Raw genomic sequence first — 22,083 nt, forward strand, 5'->3', positions numbered from 1 at the left:
CTTTGTCCACCCAGACGTTTTGCACAATTGAATGGCTTCCATGGCAGATTAAAGAATTTCTCAAGCATGCATGAATGTATGGGGCTCTATAGCAGAAATGGAGGAAATTTTAAATTGACATTTGTGACTGTATACAAATTAGATATTGCAGTAAGCATATTGTGAGGGAACGCAAAGCTTATTGCAAAAGAAAGACTTTCCTCATGTTCCCTAAGGGGCTCCGTATGAATGAGCTACATTTGTATGAATAAAGTATTTACCCAAAATGGTTGTAAGATTGACATCAGAAACAAGTCCACATTGTCCATGAAACACCTTAAAATTGGGATTCTGTCTTCTAAGAAACTCCTGCTCTTTACAACACTCCGCCTTCAGGAAGTCATCACAACTATTAAATCTTTACAGTGCAACTAACCACCAAATCAACTTTTTGTTTTTTGCTGTCCTGATAATGTAAACGGAGACAGATCATCTGAAAAAACTCTTCATTCTTCTGCCTGCTCCCTGTGAACCGACTTCCATCTGCAGAAATGCTCTGTTCCCCGTCACACACAACCAATCAGAACCAGGAGGCGGGTCTTAGTGCTGTCAATCACATGTTCAGACTAGTTAGTAAAGCCACTGATTAAGAGTGAGGATAAACAAAAACTATACCTGTATACCTGAGGATTATTAACAGCAACAAGACCCTCCTGACTGAGTGGTCATTTCTGGTCTGGACTGGAGCATTTCTGACAAAAGGACCACAGAGAAGAGCTAGATTTTTTTTTAAACAAATGATCTGTCTCATATTGTACTGTAATAACTTTGTGTCTGTTTCATCAAATATGTAAAAAAAAATATATATATATATATATAAGTGACATATTTCAGCTATAACATGGATTACTTTTGTCCATCATCTATCCATCTATTTGGTTGTCCATCATACTTCCATTGATTATCAATCCATTTCTTTATTCATTCTCCAATAATATGTAGCTGTTTCCACTTCTATGGTCTAAAGCCTGCCTTCTGTACAAATACTAACTTTGAATTTCATTCATAATTGTGAACTTCTGCGTTAATGGCTTAAAATTGACAGTAAATTAATTAAGAACTCTAAATGCCATAATACCAGGATATGTATGGAATTTGGACATTTACAAAGATGCTTTTTTTAATTTTGGTGTAATACAGACCGCTACAGGAGATCTTTCCTTCCTACATCCATCACCGTCTACAATAACTCTTTGAAGAATTTTGAATTAATATGAGCTACAACACACTTAATTTTCCTTCGGGATCAAAAAAAAGTTGTTTTGAATTTGAATTGAATAATAATAGGATCTTAAAGCTGTTTTATATATGAGTCACAACCTGTGCATATATTGTACGTTTTGACACCCTCGTCATCAGCCTGGCGCTACGCTGGTGTCAGGATACATTTGTTGAGACGTGAGTCACCAGCCGGAGGAGGCAGAGGAAGAGGGATGTGGCTGCGCTTCCATAACGCGCACTGGGAGTCGTCGGGGAGGACAGAGGTCCCTGGTGTGGTTTCTCGCTTTCTCCGCCAGCTGGACTAGGCGGCGGATATCCCCGACAAAATGCATTTCCTCCTGCTTGGGACGTAACAAATGAGCAGGTAGGATGCTTATATTATGGCGCAACTGGCACTAAATGTACCGCCACAGCTGGGGTAATTAGTCACCATGGTGACGACATCCCTCCTAACCTCTGCAAACCTACGTCATTTAGATGCTACAACCTGCTCTGTTTTACCTAACCTTGCTGGCGTAATTCCGACTGTCACGCGGCTTGCGCTACTCCAAGTTGACAAAAATCAATGTATTAATTTGAGAGAATTTGAGGCCGCGAGAGCACGTGTTGTGTTGCCTTCACGTGCGTCGTAAAGATTGGAATTAAAGATTCGGATTAGCAAAGCCGAACAATGATGGCTAGAATCATAAAGGCGTTTGAAACCATGTTAACTGCTTTCCGAAAACCACTGCCACCAAACATGTAAGACATACATTCCCGATGTAAACTAACCTTTTTGCATTTATAATTGCATAATGGATGTAGGGCTTTCTTACCAAGCGTGTTGCTTAATTTTTCTAAGGTGTTTCTAAACCAACACGATTTCAATAATCAAAACTGAGCATAACTCGCATAACCAAGCGCAACATAAAGTTATTTCTCTGACTAGAGTTGTAAGCTGTAGTTTACGAGGCGTACCTGAAAGCAGCAAGTGTCAAGGATAAAGGGCGGTCCATGGAGGTACACATGTAGCAAATACACCGGAGTGGCGCTTATTTCTGTAGGCGTTGAAGAGAGGCAGAGGTAAGACTTTACCAATAAGCATTGCTTACTGAACGTACTTTAATATTAAAACGAACTAAAATTGTATGTATTGTGTCTTAACCGCTGACTTGAATGTAGCCGGTTTGGTTGATTAAAATCACACTGGCGCACGAGGCAGCATAGTTATTGAGCAACACAATGTGGCTCATATCGAACAGATAAGCGGACTTTTGCTTTTCTAGGTGTCATTTGCCTTGGGTCTGATTCTGTTTAACAGTTACTGATGAGCGAAAAGCCGAACACCGGCCGCAGGGGTCGCTTTTATTACGAACGTGGCTGAAATGAATTGCCGAGCGCGTGGGGTCTAATGCAGTCTGGATCTGCTATGTCAGAGTTCAGAGTTTAATACTTAAAGAAGACGGTACTATACGAAACAGAATCATGTTGTTATTGGCTGGCAGAGTATAGCTGTATTCAGAAACCTGATTTAAGTTTAAGTTTTGTACTCTTGTATTTCTAGAGGTGGCGTCTATATTGTTGTGTCGGTTTTTTGTTGTTGATTTTCATTGGATTTTGACCGGTAGTGCTCCACACAAATGTTTGCTTTTTGGGTTGATTGCTTGGTCGGCTTCTGATTGGCTGAGTTGTTTAGTGCACACTTTCTACTTTTCTTTTTCAGCGTTGTATATTGTCTTGCAAATTAAATCTTGCCTTATATTCCGCATTTAACTGGGGATTGTCCTTGGCCAGACTGACAAGTCAGATTAAGTGCTGCAACCAGCTGTTGCAGCATTAAGCATGTTTTGGCTTTAGACGAACATGGACAATATTAATAACTTTAACTCATTGTTTTCTTGCTTCCATAGTATTTAAGTAGAAAAGCAACAGCCAGGTGTTGCTGGTAAAGAGAAACTCATCACACATGGTAAATATTTAACACAGTTGCTAATTTTCCCAGAACTTTATGTTCCTGCTAGTTCACCCCCAGACCAGATCAGACTATGCCTCAGCCGTAAAACCTGCAAAAAATCCCAGAGATCCATCTCATTCTCACTTAAAGGCCTCACATAAATGTTACAGTAACGGACATTCAAAGCAACACTGAACAAGTACAACTTGTTTGCACAGTTGCATATAAATGAATTGTATACATTTTGGAATAATATCCATTGGACAAATGATACCAAAGTAAAGATATTTGGTTGTAATGGACAAACACAGCAGCTTAGCTCAGACCAGCTGTTGAGTACAGTGGTGGGACTTGATGATCGGGGCTTGTCTTGCCTGGGCACCTTGAGCTTTTCTCTAAACCAAAGCACTTTAGAGCATTGTTTCCCAACGCTGGTTGTCGAGGCACACTGCCCTACATGTTTTAGATGTTTCCCTTCTTTACTACACCTGATTCAGCTGATTGTAAGCACCTGTCCATTGAAATCAGCTGGGCTGAAGCAAGAAAATACAGGGGAGAAGGTTGGATTTGGGTCGCTGGATACAGGTCTCATTTGACCCTAAAAATATCTGATTTGGTTCTCATTCGCCTGCTGTATGTATGAAGGCTATTTTTTCTTTCTTTTTTTTTACATGTCCTGTCCAGCAGTGTGACACTTGAAATTATTGTCCATGTCAAGGTGAGGCCCAACCACCAGATTTACTTTCACAAGCGGAGCATTGCAACATTCGCCGTGATTCTCGTATGATGTTAAATTTCTAAATTAATAAGACAGTACAGTCCTTAAATGAGACATAACTTCAACCAATTCATGCTAAAAACGGATCCTTTAAACCTTTTCAGTTTAACTGCAGAGAAATTTTTAATGTGAGGGAAAACTGGTGATGAGTCATCTGAAATGTGTCCTGTGTATTAAGAAATAGCTTATGGTTGTGTTTGGGTTTCCAGAAACGTGTGGAAGGGATTGCTCCTCAGGTAATCTTCTAGCAAGGCCAGGCTGACCTCGGATGAGCCATGTTCTACTAATCATTAGACACAAAGTTTCATTCCACTATCCTATCTGCTGTTATGTTACCAATTATCATCAAAGACTATGGCAATGTTCAGGGTCATGTTTTGCTTCGCTTTATCAGAACGTGATGGAGAGCATTCGCTTTATAGCTCACAAAACTCTTAAAGCAATAATGGCATATAAATCAGAAGCACCAGCTCAGTGTTTCATTTGCCACAGGGCTCTTTATCTTTGTTGTTCTTGATAGACTTTCTGATTGGTTCTAAATATGCAGCATCATGGCTCACAGTCTGCTGTTAGAACTTTACCACACAAGCCTGGCAACAGTTGGCTGTTTATTGATTAATCACGTTACTGGACCTTTAGGGTTGATCAAATACAACCAGCCGAACCAGTTTGTGGCACAGATTCCAGAGGTGACTGCCAACCAGCTGCACGTGTGTAAACAATCATTGTCCACTCTTAAAGGGCCGGTGGTATTCTGTGGAAACGCCTTTGACCTGTCCTAATTTAATAATTGGGTCATAATTATAAAATTATGACCTACCTCTAACTAACATAATAACTATGGCCTATTAAATGCCTACCTCATTCCCTCATTAAAAACACACGTGGAGTGTTGCCTTGATTATTTCATGCATGTATGAAATAATTGTACATAATGCATGTGGATCTAGCACTGCCTTTGAGTCGAAGCTCCTCCCCCACTTAGCTCCTCCAAACTAGCCAACAGCAATTAGCAAACACCTGTTAGAACTGTGAATCAGTTGAGCTCATTATACCAGCTACTTCTCAGTGCAACGCTGGTAAAAAATATTGTGAAAGGGTTAATAGAGGAGCCATGTTGTGATGTCCTGAAGGTGGAGTTTCAGAAGAAGCAGGAGTTTTTCAAGAGGCAGAGGCCCAATTTCATAGCATTACATTTCAAGTCAAATTATTTCTTCTTGTCATATTTGATATATACAGCATTTTTATAACAACTGAATGTAACAGTTACTTGATTGCACCATTTTCTATTGCAATGGTACAACTTTAAGTTTGATCCAGAGTTCTGTTAAGTCTATCACAAGCTTCATGTAATATTTCACTGTAAAATCAGTTAAATTAGTTTTTAATTGTAACTCTTGTTACTGAGAACAGTTTAACACTGGTTTGGTTTGCAGAGATTTTCCCTCCAGTCTTGACTTTACCCGATCAGTTTTGTGCTTGACAGTAAGCAGACACTTAATTATGAGTGAATCAGCCTGAATATAAGGACCTGTTCATCCTCAACATGACAAAATGAGAGAACAGATTTCTATTTTTTTTTATCTAACCTTTAGGTTAGGTTTTTATTTCTTCAGCTAGTCTTTTTAAAAATGTATATTAAAGATAACGGATTTGAATAAAATTGCCTCTTACTCTAAAAATGGGTATCCAATTTTATCTGAAGTGAATGAGGAACTACCTAAAGTGTGAAAATGCTACCTTATTTTAGTTATTTATTGCAATACTCCTTATTTGCAATCCCCTTTAACTTTTTAGATTAAACATTGCTACATGTTAATGTTGACTTTGATTTTTCACTAGTAAATGATGTAAAGGTTGGAAAGGAGAAGAACATAAGATGGAGATGAAACATTTGTTGATCTGTTGCTCTACCAATTTTCTCTTCTGGATTGATTTAGGGCTTATTGTATTGTGGCTGAGAAGTGTTGATTGTGTCTTTGTTTTCACCAATGGGGAGAAGAATTAAAACAATAAAAATAAAGTTTCCTCCTACACGTGATCCTCAAACGACCATCTTTAGACTATATCTGTGTGACCTTAAAGAAGTGGACGATTAAATAAGAAGTACATGGCATAAACTATTTACAGTAGATACAGTATCTGAAAGATTGGTTCTTAAAAGGTCAAGTTTCCTGATTCTAGAAACTCTGTAAGACTGAGTTCTGGTGGAATATATAAGAACTGGGAAGAAAATCACCTGATGCTGGAGTTATCAAGAAATTAATTAAAATGTATAACTTTCAGATTGTCAGCATAGAAAGCTACATGTACAGCCTGGTGGCAGCTCTACCCTATAGCATGCTGATTAATCAGTGGAAGCTTATATTTAGAAAAGCACATGTAGTGGCTTTAAAAAGTATCCACCCTGAGATGTTTTACCCTTATTACTTCCACTAATCAGTCATGATCAACATTTATGAACTTTAATCTCAAAGTGAAGACTAATTTCTACTGTACATAAAAAGACAACAAAAAATAAGTGACTGCATAAATATTCACCATCTTTCGAAGTGACTGACCTAATTCAGCAGAGGTCCATTCACTGGTTAACCAGCATTCCTGGATTCTATTACAGCATGAAGATGAATGAACACTCCAGATAAATCCACTATAAATAATATACTGTGCTGTAAACAGTTGATTGTCATCATTGTCGTTTAGTTTTTTCTAATTCTGCTAGGTTTTAGTTTTGTGTCTGGTGTTTCCTGTAGTTTTATTAAACAAAAAAAAAATCTGACAATCCACAGTTACTATTTTTGCAAACTAAAAAAGCTATATGGGTCGATACTCACTCACCTTTTACCCACTACAGTTTTTGAGTGCCCCCACACACGATGCATTACATGAATTGTTTGATCTGTGGTGAGTCTGATGGGATGGAGTGGATACGTGTGGTTTGCCTTGAACTCATTTAAAAGCCCTGAACAAAGCCCCGACCTCATTCAGCACCCTGCGTCCAGCTGCACACCTTTCCACTCCTCCAGGCTGACACCAAGTCCCACATTAGAGGGAAGCTTCCACCAGCACAGAGCAAGTCGGTTCACACACACTTATCATTTCCCTGTTGCCGGGAAACGATACTGATGGCCACAGCTTTAAGAACGTTGTTGTTTTACTATAGTGGCATTTACACTCCAGATTTATTTTGATTTTATTTTTTTTTTCTCAGTAAAAAACAAAATCTAATATCACAAGAATTTATAATCGGTTCAAAAAATGAAAATTAAATCGCTGTGAGAGAACTCAGAATTTCCTCATGTTTTTAATTAAATTGAAATAAATGAACATTTATGTATACAGTATTGAATCTGGGTTTCTACTGTGCATCAACTACCTTCATAGTGAGCTGATTGTTGAACACTGTTCCTTTAGTACATGTGTAGTAATGAAGCAGTTCTCTGGCTAAGTGGGTTTCAGCTAACTAGTGCAGAAGCTAATGGTTTGCTGTGAGCAACATTTCTGTGTACTGTACAAAGCATTAACAACGCTCTATTCATAAGAAGAAGTAGCGGGGTTACTTTAGTGATACACACACAGAGATGCACTGCCTTGTACTGCATTTCATTCAGTCAGAACCTGCTCTATCAGACAGTAGAGGCAGTGTAATAAATCTGAACCCTTGGAAAGGTCAGCACAGCGGCGCTCCGAGGTCCAGCTGTCCAGGTCATTACTATGACACCTCAGTCTGCTGCACTGCTTGATGCATTCAAAGAAACGTAAGGGAAATGTTTGCAGGAACAGGAAACTTAGTCAGACCAGGATGTGTTTGGTGAAAATCTAGCCACAGTTGAGTCTGCTGTGAATTATTTTCTCAAGACATTTTTTTTTATGCTGGATTTTATTTGGTTGAATTCACGCCAACTAAAGTTGAATACATCAGAATGTCTGTGTGAACTGAAATGGCTTTTTAAGCAAATATTAAGAATAATTGCAGACATAGGTTTTTGTCTCAAACGTAAAATGTGATATATATACTGTGTGTGTATATATATACACACACACAAGTACAGATTTGGCTTAATTACTGCGAAGTATGTTATTTTGGCAAATTACTTTTTTTCCGTCTGCATATTCTAACAATTGGTTTACTAAATTAGTTGACAAATATTTCAACAATTCATTCATCACACTTATATCACTTATTTCAGCCCTAATTTCATGCATTAAAAACAATATCTTCATCTTCAAATAATGGCCTAATTCATTATTTGACAAGTGATTTATTTGGCATGAAAGAATGTTTTGGTTTTTTTCCCCTTGTCTTTTTGGCCAATGACTAAATTTGACCTCTTTGTGAGAAACCTGAGAAATGAATAGTGAATCAAAGACTTGCATTTCAGATTTGTTATTGCGTCTACTACTAGTTCAGATTGATCCTTTGAAGATAACTTCAGGGTAGAAGAAAAGGCCCATGTTATAACGGGTAGGGATGAGGAATATACTTACAGTCAAGTAAATCAGTGATAATTAGCCAAAATAAGTGTGGGATTTACAGCAGTCATGTCCAGTGCTTGATCAAGCTAGGACAGAATATCATTGAGTCAGGCCTGTCAGCAGACTGCAGTAACGGTGTTTGATGGGTTTACACGAGGATTTAATCTCAGACTTGCCTTCATAATTGGAAATCTTGAGATTTTTTTTGTTTTCTACAGAACAAGTTTTCTAACAGAAGTGGAAAAAACAGAAATGATGTCAGAATCTCAAATCTGCAAGAATTAGCTGTTATAGACTGCTGCTCAATGAGGTGACCAGCATGTGAAAAACCTTCAAGGACCACTTTAAAGGCTGTTGGTCTGTCCGTGGGAACGGAGACCTTATGTGGGAGCAGAGCACATTCTTGCACGGATTTCCACGCATTATTGTTTCAGTCAACGTACTTCAGAGTCGTTTAACTCAGAATGAAGTCTCACCATTTTTTCTTAATCACACTTTGATCTGGACCGGATTAATATTCCTTATAAGGCTGCACAATCACAAATGTATGATCACTGCAATATCAGTATCCATCCATCTATCTATTTTCTGTACACCCTTATCCCTAGAGGGGTTAGGAGGGGTGCTGGTGCCTATCTCCAGCGAACGCTTCGGACGAGAGGCGGGGACAGATCGCCAGTCTGTCGCAGACAATATCAGTATATTTAATATATTCAAATTGCTATAAACTTGCATTTTACTTGTTACTGTAATATTTAGCAAGTTGGACAAAGTCTGTCAGCAAGAGATGCTCACACAGGCCAAAAGGCCAGGATAAGATACCATCTTATCCTGGCACAATAAAAAAGTTTTTATTGGGCCAGGTAACACACAATATAAAGGCATTGTGTGTTACCTGGCACAATAAAAACTTTTTCCTGCACAATAAATTGTCCCAGAAGTTATTGCGATAAATGATATTGTTTTGAAACCATTTTCCAGTAATATAATGGTAATGGCATGAGAGTGCAGAAACACTTTCTTAATGATTAATAAACTTTAAATTCTAATGAAAAAGTAACACTGGAAGACATTTTAAATACACAAACGAAACAACAAATGTTAAGGTGAAGACCTGCTTTGCTTTACCTGAAAGGATGAAGTAAGTAATGGGTGAGTTTTCTCACCACTATCAGCTGTGGCTCCTCTCCCAGCTGTGGGACTGTTCCTGATCTGGAGGATCCAGTAAGACCTGTTGAGAGCAAGCTGTGAAAGGAAGAGCTCTTTGATCCAGAGCTCAGCATGGAGTGAAAAAGGATCCGTCTCGGTTGTTGACCAAAGAAAATCACCTGAAGTGAGTTCTGTGAAAGCACGGAGTTATGTCTCTTAATTAAACATATAGCTGGATTTTGTTTGGTTTTGTTGCAACCACTGCTCCCCAAAAGAAACAAAAAAGTGATGTCTAAAGACTATCATCCATATTGAATGGCCTGTAAAACATTGACTCGCATTCTTTATAAAGTAGAAGGGAACACAACCCTTATCAGACATCATGTCCATGGTACCCACATGTTCCAGTCTATGGGTAGATGCTTTCATTCAATAGGTTTCCTAATAAGTATTGTGCTTCACTGAGAGACAGAAGCCCTTTCTGTCCAGAATTTGACCTCATCAGCATTGCTATGTTCTGTGAAAATTAGCTCTAGACGGATGATGTCACAGAAAGGTGTAAAGAAAGCAGGAGTGCCAACACATAGAAACTACCGTTCAGTGATTTCTATCGGGTGTTTTTTTTTTTTTTTTTTCTTTTCTTCCTCCTGCTATTTTAGAAGTTCTAGAAATGTCAAGTCATAGTTCAAAGTTTAACTGCTCCTCCTGGCTGCTAAAGATTGACCCAGTGTCCCAGAAACAACTGTTGCAAAATATGTCTGTCATTAAACTCCTTTTAGGACCATAATGGTCTTTTCACACTTGTTAATCTGGTAGTTTTGGTTCAATTGGGGACAAAAAAGGCAACGTTTGTCACGTTTTCATTTTCAGTAGCCCACTTAATGCTTTTGGAGCGGTATCTGGTCTGCTTGGTCTTCACATATGCATGTTTGGTTCACTTCAACCAAACAAACACCTAGGTTTGTAGTTGGACCAGAGTTTTTTTTTTGTGTGTGTGTGCGCCTCAGAGTTTGATTATTCATTCACAACTCCCAAAATGAAGCAGAGACTTTCTAGACAAACAAACCAGAATTCAATTAAAGAGAACCAAACTGGGAATCTGAATGGAAAACCAGCTCATACATCATGCTGGATTGTTTTCCATCTGTGGTAAACCTTATTGAAGACATTCAATAAGGTTTATGTGATGTCCTCATATTCATTGGCGTAATGTCTAGTGTTCCTTTGTTCCACAGTGAAGGTCACCATGGGTAGACGGCTTCCCTCAGCATCATAACCAGCACCTGAGGCTCCTAGCCCCCTGAATGCAGCACCACCATGGGGGAGGTGGTCCAGATGCACTTCACCACGGTGGACTACGTCATCTTTGTCCTGCTGCTGGTGGCCTCTGCCGGCATCGGCCTCTTCTACGCCTTCTCTGGGGGCCGCCAGCGCACCACCCAGGTGAACTCCGACCTCCGTTTCTGTCAGGCTTCCCTGTGTTTTAAAATCTGACGCGAACTTCCTGCTTGTCTCAGGAGTTTCTGTTGGCTGACCGTTCCATGAGCTGCCTGCCCGTGTCCCTGTCCCTGCTGGCCACCTTCCAATCGGCCGTGGCCATCCTGGGCGCTCCGTCTGAGGTGTACGCGTTTGGGACACAGTACTGGTTCCTGGGCTGCTCCTACTTCTTGGGCCTGCTCATCCCAGCCCATGTCTTCATCCCAATCTTCTACAGGCTTCGGCTGTCCAGCGCCTATGAGGTACCTGCATGTACAACGCCCCCTACAGTTATTAACAACCTGTTCAGAAAATGTGCAGAAATACTTTTGGATAAATTAACTGTATTTATTGCGGGAACATAACCTGTGAGATTATGCTCCAACAATAAAACATGAACTTATTTAAAGCCTCTCTAAGGGTGATGGTACTCTGAAGGGCGCTGTAATGGATGCACATCTTCCTCCCTGTTCTTGCTCCTGTTTGTCATTAAAAAAAACCCATGTTAGAATCTCATCTGTCTTTGTGTTGAGCCCTTATCAAGCATGCAATTTTAGTTTAGTTTGCTGCATCATTCATAGTTTCATGGCTTGGTTTTTATGAATTTTAAACATCTTCACATTCTGTCAGATCACTTTGCTCACACCTGCTCCACCTTTTATCTTTCTCAAGTATGATCTCAGAGTTGAACATCTTATCGCTCCTAACCTAGCGGAACGAACACATGTTCCCATCTTCAGTGTTTATGAAGGACATTTATCCTCCTCTGTGATCAGTCATTTACTGGGGAATGACTGCATTAATGTCCTTTCTACAGAAACCATTTGTATCTTCGATCAGAACTTCTTGTGGCAGTTCTGATCCGCTCCATTGACTGACACAGATTGTCTCTGAGATGATGTTAGGGATTTTTTTCATTTAGTTGTTTGTTTGTTCTTTTACGTTCTCCCCAACAGTATCTGGAACTGCGTTTTAACAAGATGGTTCGCATATGTGGGACTGCGACCTTCATCTTTCAGATGGTACCTTGATCTGCTTCATATTTCAATGTTTTTTGTAGCAAAATTATTAAATTCACCTGTTTGTCTGATTGAAACCTTGTTCCAGCAAATGTTACTCTCCATGATTTTATACCATCATTACCATCTCCCCACATGAGTTTGTTGTTTATCCCGAAGCAAATAAACAGACCCACTCCATTGTTGCTAATGTTAATGTGTGAACAGTGATTTATTCACACTTTGAACTTTAAAAAAGTAAGAGCAAATCCTCCAAAGGATTTCAGATTCAGACTTTAAAACACTTTAAGGACTTTCTTATGGGGTTCTAAATACAAACATACACCGCACTTTTTAGATTTTTTTTTTGTTTTGTTTTAATAAATAAAAACCACATTTTTCCACTTCACAATAAATCTCCTTGTTAAGATGATCTAAAAACACTTTAATATAAAGTTTTACATATTTACGTGACACGATCTGTAGAAATGCATTGAATACTTTCACAGTCCAGTGCAGTAACGCAGCCTGAGACATGTTGACACACTATCAGAATTCAATCCACCTTACACACCCACAGGGGTATTAACAGGTGCTGGGTCTTTAGGAACTACTCCATGAACTTTGAACTCCTTCTGTGTATGTGAATTTGAATCGATCAGTCCTTTCTCTCTGCAGGTCATTTATATGGGGGTTGTACTTTATGCTCCAGCTCTGGCACTTAATGCAGGTGAATACATTAGACATTACCTTCAGTCAGGTTTTAGCACATTGAACTACCAGCTGACTGTAAGTTCATATTTCTGAGTTATACTCTGAGTGTATGTGTGGGTTTTAACTCTTCTTCTGACTTGCAGTGACAGGTTTTGACCTGTGGGGAGCAGTGTTGGCCATGGGGTTAGTGTGTACTCTGTATACTGCTCTGGTAAGTTTAGTTTTTCTCACTTGTGTCATTTGTAACGACTGAATCCAGCTTTATTAATTTGTTAAAATTGAAAACAATGGTTGAAGATTTCAAAAACTAAAAAAAGCATTTTTTCTAACCTGGTGGTGTCCTCCTGCCCTGTAGGGGGGGCTGAAGGCAGTGATCTGGACTGACGTGTTCCAGACCGTGGTGATGTTTGCGGGGCAGCTGGCTGTCATCGTAGTGGGAGCCAATCAGGCTGGAGGGATAGTTGAGGTGTGGAGGAAAGCAGTGAACGGCAGCCGCATTGCTGGACTCGAGTGAGTATTGACTGGATCGACCTGGAGGAACAATACAGCAGTCTGGGTCAGCGCCACTAACTCCAGATTTAATGGGAGAATGCAATTGATCAGTTAATCGCATGATTAAATTAAAATGAGCTCAATGATTTCCATTCTATTCATTAGTATTTTTGTTTCTAAAGGCAATCTTGTTTAAAGGCTTCATAATTCATTTTAGTTATGGTTTTGGTTGTTTTATTTTGAATATTATAAAGGTCTTCCAGTGTGGAGTGTCCTGTAAAAAAAATTTAAGTTTTAGTCTTACAGAGGGCAAACCTGCATTATTATGCCATTTTCATTAAATAGTTTCAAAACAACAATATGCTCATTTATTGAAATCATTCCTGGGGCAATTTATTGTCCAGCAAAATCTGTTTTGTGACAGGCCCAGTTGTGTCTCTGCAGCCTGAACCCCGACCCTCTGGAGCGCCACACCTTCTGGACGTTGGGAGTCGGGGGAGTGTTCCTCATGCTGGCGCTGTACGGCGTCAACCAGGCCCAGGTCCAGAGGTACCTCAGCTCCCGTACGGAGAAGGAGGCTGTCATGTGAGCATAAATTTCTTCTCATTGGGATTACATTAGTTCAAAGTGAATAGTAGTGAAGAATGAAAACCTTTGTGCCCTGTCAGGTCCTGCTATGTGGTTTTCCCGTGCCAGCAGATTGTCCTCTGTTTGGGCTGCCTGATGGGTCTGGTCATGTTTGCTCGCTATGGAGAGGACAGCCCTCTGGACAAGGGCTATGTGAAGAGCAACGACCAGGTGAGGACCAGGGTCTTCATGATGGATCATGTGTGCTAAGCTCCTGCTGATGCTGAGCTCCTCTATGCAGATGGTGCTGTACTTTGTTATGGATGTGTTCAGGGATCTACCCGGCCTCCCCGGCCTGTTTGTGGCCTGTCTCTTCAGCGGAGCGCTCAGGTAAATCACACTAAACCCGGCAGGACATGAATAGATGCATCTGCTCGTGGTTTGTCCTCTCAGTCCTGATAACTGTACTTTTCTGTGTTCAATCATTTCATCATTCAGTCTGTTGTTTTTTTTAACTCCCTCCAGCACCATCTCCTCAGCTTTCAACTCCTTGGCAACAGTAACTATGGAGGACCTGATAAAGCCTCATTTTCCAAATATGACTGAAGCAAGGGCCACTCTTCTGTCCAAAGGACTGGGTAAGACAAATTGCTTTTGAGTTATTAATGTTAATTAATTGGCTGATGAGTTATGCAGGCTATTTGTTTGATTTGTGATTTCTGGTTGTAAAACAGAAGCAAACCTCCTGCCTGTGCTTGTCCTGTTCCCCTCAGCTTTAGCTTATGGACTGGTGTGTCTGGCTATGGCCTACGTTGCCTCCATAATGGGATCAGTGCTGCAGGTAACTATTCCAACCTTTAGCATCACCAGCAGAACAGAGTGAAGTAGAAGCTGTAGCTGCAGTGTGTTGGTGTTCTTTTAGCTGGTCTTAAGCTGTTGTCATACTGGATGGAGGATTCTGTGAAACCTGAAGTCCTGTCATGAAAACTGTACTGTCCTTTTATATATTCCAATCACCTTGGGATGAAGGGAGTAAAATTAACATTTTGGTACTGCATCAGCACTGACTAACTTGATGACAGGAAGCGGTTGGAGGATGATGTTGCAGCATGTTTTTTAATGACTTATGACATGAACAAACTTATTTACATCTGATTCTAACTGAATTTGTTATTTAATGGAAACTAAACGATTGCAAAATTGTATTTTAACATTTGCTAAATATCTACAGAGTTTTGCACACATTTGTAGTAGAAATACAGTTACTGTCCCCAACAATTGACATCACTGTGACTGTCTTAGTCCAGTGCTCTACACAGAGTCTACTCAATTGGTTTAAACCATTATTAGCTGAATTAATCAGTATGTTAAAATCACATCAACCACTTGGCATTCTTAGGTGAGTGAACATTCATTAGTGAAGACAAAGTGTCTGCATAGCATAGCATGAGATTATGTAATGTTATGGAGGCATCAGTGCCACGTTTTGGTAGCGTAATCTTTTATTGTCAGCTAAATTAGTAATTGAGTATACAAACTCAAAAAAGGCCAATTGCTGAAAGAATAATTATAGCAGTAGCTAAACCAAAACTGTACAAAAGATAAAAAGATTTTCCATTTAAGAAAAATTAAAACAAAAACTGTATGTTCAACCCAAAGCTCCTTTAGTGGCATATTTTTAGCTTCACCTGGTTCAAATTCTGTAAAAAATATAAAGTAATAAAATCTTTACATCTGAAAATGTTTTTTGAATAATAATGTTTGTTAATCTGTTAAGAGATGACTGTGTTTTCTGCTAATGAAGTGCCATGATTTTCATTTTGCAAAATTTACCAACTGTAAATTTCTTGTGTCTAAGCCAGTGGTGCCCAAAGTGGGCCCTGGAGGGCCGGCATCTAGCATGTTTTACTTCTCTGGCTGGTGGTAGTAACAACCTCTTCAGCATGTCAATGTTCTTCTTAGGCCTTCTAATGAGCCATCATTTGATGCAGGTTTGTTAAACCAGGAAGAGAACTCAAACATGCAGGATACATGTTTTAGATGCAACCTGTTGCATGTTTTTAGATGCTCATTAGATGCAACATAATTTGATGCAGGTTTGTTAAACCAGGGAGAGAACTAAAACATGCAGGATGCTGGCCCTCCAGGACCCACTTTGGGCATCCCTGGTCTAAACAATAATATTACTTGTTGTTAATTTGGTGTCGAGAGCTGAGTGGGTTTTTTTTTCTGGTAACGAACTGCCACAAAGTATAAAGCAGATTTTTACTTTTATAATATATTTACCACCTATGACAAAAAAAGCATTTTCACTTTTCTGCAAAATTAATCAATAGCACAATTCTTGCATAGCAAGTAGTGTAAGATAAGTAGAATTTCAAAAGAGTAGTAGAGGTTTAATGTGTAAACCTCATCATGAGAGACTGACTGCTGTTATTCCAGGCAGCCTTCAGTATCTTTGGGATGGTGGGTGGCCCCCTGCTGGGACTCTTCTGCCTGGGGATCTTTTTCCCTTGGGCCAACTCTGTTGTAAGTCTTAATTCAGGACGTCCTGTAAAAACCTGTCCTAGAGAGACAGTGTTACACATGTCCTCTCTGAGCCACTGTGATGTCTCCTGTTGCCAGGGAGCAGTAGTCGGGCTAGCAGCAGGCCTCGCCATGGCCTTCTGGGTCGGGATCGGAAGCTTTGTGATGCGAATGTCTCGGCCCCCACCAGGACCCCAGCTCAACGCCACCGCTCTGCCACTGTTCCACAACATGACCACTACTGTCCTGAGCTCCCTGGTTACCAGCCCCACAGCCAAACCACGGTAACACACCTTGCATGCTGCAGCACGGCAAGGTTATTCTGTTATTTACTGCTCTGAAGTTAGATTAAAAATATAAAAGGTATGAATGTTTAAGGGACAGTATTATGTAAAATCAACATTTTTGAGCTTTACATTATATTGCGTCATCAAAATCATAGCTGGAGTGTTGCCTTTATTGTTTCATGCATGTTTGAGAAATTCTTTAATCTCCATGGCAACCATTCAGCTGTGCAAAACACCTGGTTGAACCTAACTTCTCCTTGAAGGATGAAGCTCCTCCTTCAAGGAGGAGTTTCTATGCTTCCACATTAGAGCAGCCATCCCCTGTAACTCCTCCAGGAGTCCGCTCCTTCAGACTAGTCAGGAGCAATTGGCAAACACCTGGTGAAAGCGAGCTACTTCTCAATTCAGCACTGGTAAATAAGTTAAAGGGTTAATAGAGGAGCCATCTCGTGATGACTTCCTGAATGTGAAGTTTCAGAAAGATCTGGTGTTTTTAAAGAGACAGAGGCCCAATTTCAAGGCGTTGCATTACAAAGTTACACTTCTTTAAAGTCATATTTGATAAATCACCTTCCCAAAAAAATTTATAAAGTTGTTTTTTTGCCAAAAGTGATCCCTCCCACCCCCTCACAAAAAAGTGACTTTGGCCATTATGTTAAGGAGGTGATGATATGCAGCATTTTTCTAATAATTGACGTTAACATGGCTCCGATTGCACTATAAAATGCCACTATGTGCCTGGAAAATGCCCCTTTAAACCTCTGACTTGTGCTTGCATTTCTTACACAGATTGAAAATGATTTTAGTTGTTGGCAGTAAATGTAACCAGTCATTTACTGTGTTTAGACCAACAGGCGTGGAAGCTCTCTACACACTGTCCTACATGTGGTACAGTGCTCACAACTCAGCCACGGTGGTGGTGGTGGGTCTGCTCGTCAGCCTCATAACAGGTACAAACATGAAACATGTTCGATGCTCCAGCACCATGCAGAACTACTCATATCACCTTATGTTGTCACATTTTACAGATGAATACAAAAGCATCTCGCTTTTTGGATTTTTAACCTTCTTATCCCTCAAATGAAAACACCAGGACAACTAAATGCCTCATAAGTTGCATTTAGCAAAATGTTAATTAGTGTTGGGTCCCAATTAAAATATTTAATCAAGTTAATTGCAGGGTCTGTAACTAATTGCATTTTAATTGAAACGCATAACAAAATAATCAAGTCAAGTTTATCACTAGCACATTTCAGGAGCAGGGCAGTTCAAAGCGATTTACTCCATAAAAACATACAGTAAGCAATTATGAAACGAGCAGTAGAACATAACATTTTTTTCAAATGAATTAAGGGTAATCATCATCATCAGATGTATTGATTCCAGTTTAATAAAAGGCAGCTTTCAACAGTAGGCTGTTTTTAGCCTTGATTTTAAAGGAAATCTGTGTTTCGGCTCCAAGATTGTTCCATAAGCAACATTTTCAAATGAAGAAGCTTTTCTTGCCTCACTAAATGCAAAAGAACTTCCAGTTCTAATCATGGTTACAAAAGTAATGATTTAGGGAGTGAAAAATGTTGAAAACTGCTTTTTATTTTTCTTCTGCTTTACAATAATGCACTAATTTGTGTAGGTTTCTTATGAAATATGGAAAATGTTTCAAGGGGTGTAAATAGTTTTTCCTCACAGAACACTTTTCAGTGTTGCTAGTTATTGAAGCCGGCTCCAGCCCCTGCTGTCCCCCTGTGTTTTCTCTGTCTGGTGTAACCATCTTGTTCCTGTCAGGACCCATGAAGGAGAGGGAGCTGACCCCGGGAACGGTGTTCCCTGTCCTCGGAACGCTGCTGTTCTTCCTGCCGGAGCGCTACAAGGAGAAGCTGTGCTGCATCACTCCTCTGGCCCTGAAGGTAGCTCACACTCTCCGTTTTCTCTCCTCACTCCATCACACCATGGTTCCATCGCTTTTATCATCACTGTTCTGCAGCCCACAGAAATCAGCAGTCAGCCTTACCAAATGGCCAAGAAGGACGGCAACGGGGCGGCCTGCTGCAAGGAGGACACGGCCACGGAGGACAAGGAGCTGGAGAGCGACAGAGCTCAGACGGAGGACGAGGACATGGACACACCGACTGCACACACAGTCCAGGAGACGGCCTTATGATCCAAGAAGCGCACACACACACTTTGTCCTGAGCTGCTGGTGGATCCTGTCACCCTGGTAAAATACTGATGTTAGAGAAACGGAGATTACGGAGGGCGTGGCCTGTCTGAGAGGGCGGGGCTACTGCCGCGTCACTCAGGCTGCTAACATGCAGCATGAATGCTCTAACACACCGACTGGTGTTCCAGTGTGACCCGATCCACTCCACGCTTTGGCAGAAATAAAAGAATCAGGCAGGGAATCGTTGCACAGTTAAAATCCTTTATTTTTATAGCAATAATAGAGCCACAAATTCTAGAGTATATGAAGATTATAATTAAAGAAAATCAGAGACTGAAGTGTAACAACATGGCAGCTTGGTTTCCAACTCCTCTGACCCGTTTAGCTGCCTCTGAATATGGGTCCATGTAAAGGAAGCTGTGCTGATGAGAGCAGAGGGACGTCTGATGGATCACAGCTGGTCCTGATGGAACCAAAGAATACTAAAGATGAAGCACAATGACGATGTTCGAGCAAAACGGTCGACTCAAGGAGAAACGAAACAGAAAAAGGTCCAATAAAGATGCTAGTAATAAGTTTTAGAGCAACTGAAATGCAATACAAGCTTGTCTAAAATAACCACTGACGGCTCAGTGACATAACACTGAGCTCTAATTCTGCTTAAAACACTTCCTGGGTTCCACATCCTGTCATTGTTTCAGTAGCCTTTGTTTTGTTTAATGAAAATATACCAGATGACCAAATGGTACAGCAGACATCAAAAAATAGTCATAGTAAGAATAACTAAATGAGCTAATAAAAGATTAGTTCAAAATGTTTCATGAAAGTTTCCTTCATATGGAAACTTATCATTCAAATCTACATGTCAACCTGTCATATGGTCCTGGAGGAAGTTGAGGTTGGAGGCAGTGCGCCACTAATGATCCTCCTGTGTGAAACATTGACTGGAAATGTTTCATCAGTATGGACCTTACCAAGCTCCGCCCACAACCGACCCACGTAACCGCAAGTCTCGCAAGCAAAGCCTCGCAGATGTAAACATGACTCCATTAGTGAATTATTTCTAATGGATTTTCACAATATATCAGCTACTACATGGACAGAGGAACTAACCAGTTCATGTCATCATCTGGGAGGAGGTTACTGGTTTCTCAGTCACAAGCTGGTTGCAAACCTGAGGCCAGCAGGTGTCAGTCAGTTATGGTAGCTCTGAACTTTGACCTCAATATGAGAAGCTACAGACTGACAGGAGGAACCAAAGAGCTCGGTAAAGGCAAATCTTCTGAAGTTGGGATATAATTAATTTAATTTCACATAATTATCGCGGTAGAAGCCATTTGTTTGTTAAAATTTTATGAAATATATTTGTTCTATTTGATGTTTGTTGTGAATGACGTAAACTCACAAACGAACGAGGTAATTAGTCCAACATGACCACGTAGAATGGGCATCAGCCAATGAAACGCGGTCCCTCTGGTAAGGCAGCATGGACATCACTTTACTTCTACAGCAGAAATTCACCATTAGTGTGTTAATCTTATATTTAAGATTTTAAAAATAACTGCATATTTATATTTCTAATGTTAAATATTGCACTTTATCCATATTAAGCAGCTTATAAAAGGATAGTTGCATCTTCAATTGGAAACATCTAAAGTTAACAGAGTGTTGGTGAGTCAGTTTTCTCTTAAATATAACCTGAGTTCTGGATCCTATCCTACAGTGATGCATGTTGGACCACAGAGTTTTTGCTCCAGTGACTCGAGTCGATAGAGACCAGACCTGGAGAAGGTGGCTAGTGAAGAGTCCTGCTCCCTGGACGTGTCGGCCACACTGGGCCTCATCGTGCCAACACTCAGTATTAGCATGAGATGTACAGCTGATCAACATGAAGGTGGTTTTCTCTGCGCTCAACCTGATTGCAGCTTCACACTGAACCTGACCAAGAAGGAACTGAAGAAACATCTCTAATATCTTAATATTCTGTTAAGTTCCCTTTTTCTGCCTATTTCTTCTAAATGTCAATGAAAAAGCTCCATAAATATATTTGTCACTTTTTGGAATCAGAATTCTTGACCGCATGTGCTGCTGTTCTGTGTCCATTGTCGCTTTGGGACTCGGCCTCCATGTTTGTTTCTGTCATTGCTCAGCACCATCTGAATGTTTTCCAAAGGGCCTACACAAAGCCCGTTTACCTCTACAGTCTGTAAGCACAGCTTAAAGTTGCACATGCTAACTTTTATAAAATTAGTTCTTACACACTTATTAAAACTGTCACCATGCTGTGACAGTATAGTATAAATATGTAAAAAACAGTTTATAAAAGTTACTGCAGCTTTAACTCTGATGTCATAGCATGTTTTTGATTTTGTTTTTTGCCAGTTTCTTGGTGATGTAAGCGGTAGCAGCCAATCAGAGAGCTGTTTGCAGTGAGCTTATGGTTCATGCAAAGCAGCATGTTGGCGCCGTCCCAACACCAGAGGACCTGACCCATGCATATAGAACCAGACTTATTTTCTGATTCTTTTTTTTTTTTTAAACAATAGAACATATTTTAGCTCTTATTTTTCTACGTTTGTAATTTTCACCTAAAGCCTGTGTGCATTTCCTGAGCTGAAATGTGCCGTTCTATATGCAAACAAAAAAAAGCCCATGAAAGGTTTTTGTGAAAGTCGAGCAGATTTAGAACGGAGCCGTCCACCAGCTCATCTTTCTGCGCTACGTTTTGAAATTCTGCTGACGTGTTTCAGGCTTTTCATGGTTCCCAGTTTTTAATGACATGTATATTTTTGTGATCGTTTACCTTTTTGAATCCTTCATGCCTGAAATTACTTGAGGTGTGTGTGTGTGTGTCTGTTGATCTCTTTCCAGGTTATAGTAGCCTCTTTTACAGCTAGCGTGCCATTATCCTGTTAATGTTGACGTTAGATGAATTGTGAACACTAACACACTTGTAGAAGCAGAACCTTCTCCAGGTTATTATTTACTACTGTTATTAGAACTGTAGTAAATACAGATTCTGTAGCTTTGTGGCCTTTTCACAGTGAAACACTTAGTAATTTCTCTACACAATAAATATTGTTTGGAACAATATTTATGTTTTTATCATCTCATCCACAAGAATTCTTCTTGTTATGCATTCCAAAAACAAAGGAAAGGTCCTTCCTCCATCATCAGAACGTTTCTTTGAACTCCATCTGGACCAATCAGACACTTTGGAAGTGATGCGTTGTGATGTAACTTCCTGGCTGAATGAAAACGTTCCT

General features: G+C 40.0%; 1 protein-coding gene across 4 annotated transcripts; it reads left to right on the forward strand.

Moving 5' to 3' along the window:
* Positions 1-1,435: 1,435 nt before the first annotated feature.
* slc5a6a (solute carrier family 5 member 6a) lies at positions 1,436-19,751 on the forward strand. 4 transcript variants are annotated; one of them, XM_028041104.1, is made up of 17 exons: positions 1,436-1,624; positions 10,832-11,039; positions 11,114-11,335; positions 12,029-12,094; positions 12,749-12,800; positions 12,928-12,995; positions 13,140-13,294; positions 13,721-13,861; positions 13,945-14,074; positions 14,145-14,233; positions 14,369-14,481; positions 14,578-14,684; positions 16,286-16,372; positions 16,469-16,653; positions 17,503-17,606; positions 18,442-18,563; positions 18,641-19,751. In XM_028041104.1, the coding sequence occupies exons 2-17, from the start codon at positions 10,914-10,916 to the stop codon at positions 18,815-18,817; spliced, it is 1,944 nt and encodes a 647-aa protein (XP_027896905.1). In that variant the 5' UTR covers positions 1,436-1,624; positions 10,832-10,913; the 3' UTR covers positions 18,818-19,751. The 4 variants fall into 4 exon arrangements, with proteins under 4 accessions (XP_027896905.1, XP_027896908.1, XP_027896907.1 ...); XM_028041106.1 differs by having other exon boundaries at positions 1,437-1,624; positions 14,617-14,684; positions 18,641-18,817; XM_028041105.1 differs by lacking the exon at positions 1,436-1,624 and adding an exon at positions 2,233-2,322.
* Positions 19,752-22,083: the final 2,332 nt, after the last annotated feature.

The sequence above is a fragment of the Xiphophorus couchianus genome, chromosome 15, assembly GCF_001444195.1.
Source record: "Xiphophorus couchianus chromosome 15, X_couchianus-1.0, whole genome shotgun sequence".
Lineage (NCBI taxonomy): Eukaryota > Metazoa > Chordata > Actinopteri > Cyprinodontiformes > Poeciliidae > Xiphophorus > Xiphophorus couchianus.

Excerpts from the sequence above, each read along its gene's own strand:
- slc5a6a (XM_028041104.1), top strand. The coding sequence starts at position 10,914 with ATGGGGGAGGTGGTCCAGATGCACTTCACCACGGTGGACTACGTCATC. Across the intron at positions 14,075-14,144 it reads ATGTGAAGAGCAACGACCAG|ATGGTGCTGTACTTTGTTAT; the intron begins GTGAGGACCAGG and ends TCCTCTATGCAG. Across the intron at positions 14,234-14,368 it reads CTCTTCAGCGGAGCGCTCAG|CACCATCTCCTCAGCTTTCA; the intron begins GTAAATCACACT and ends AACTCCCTCCAG.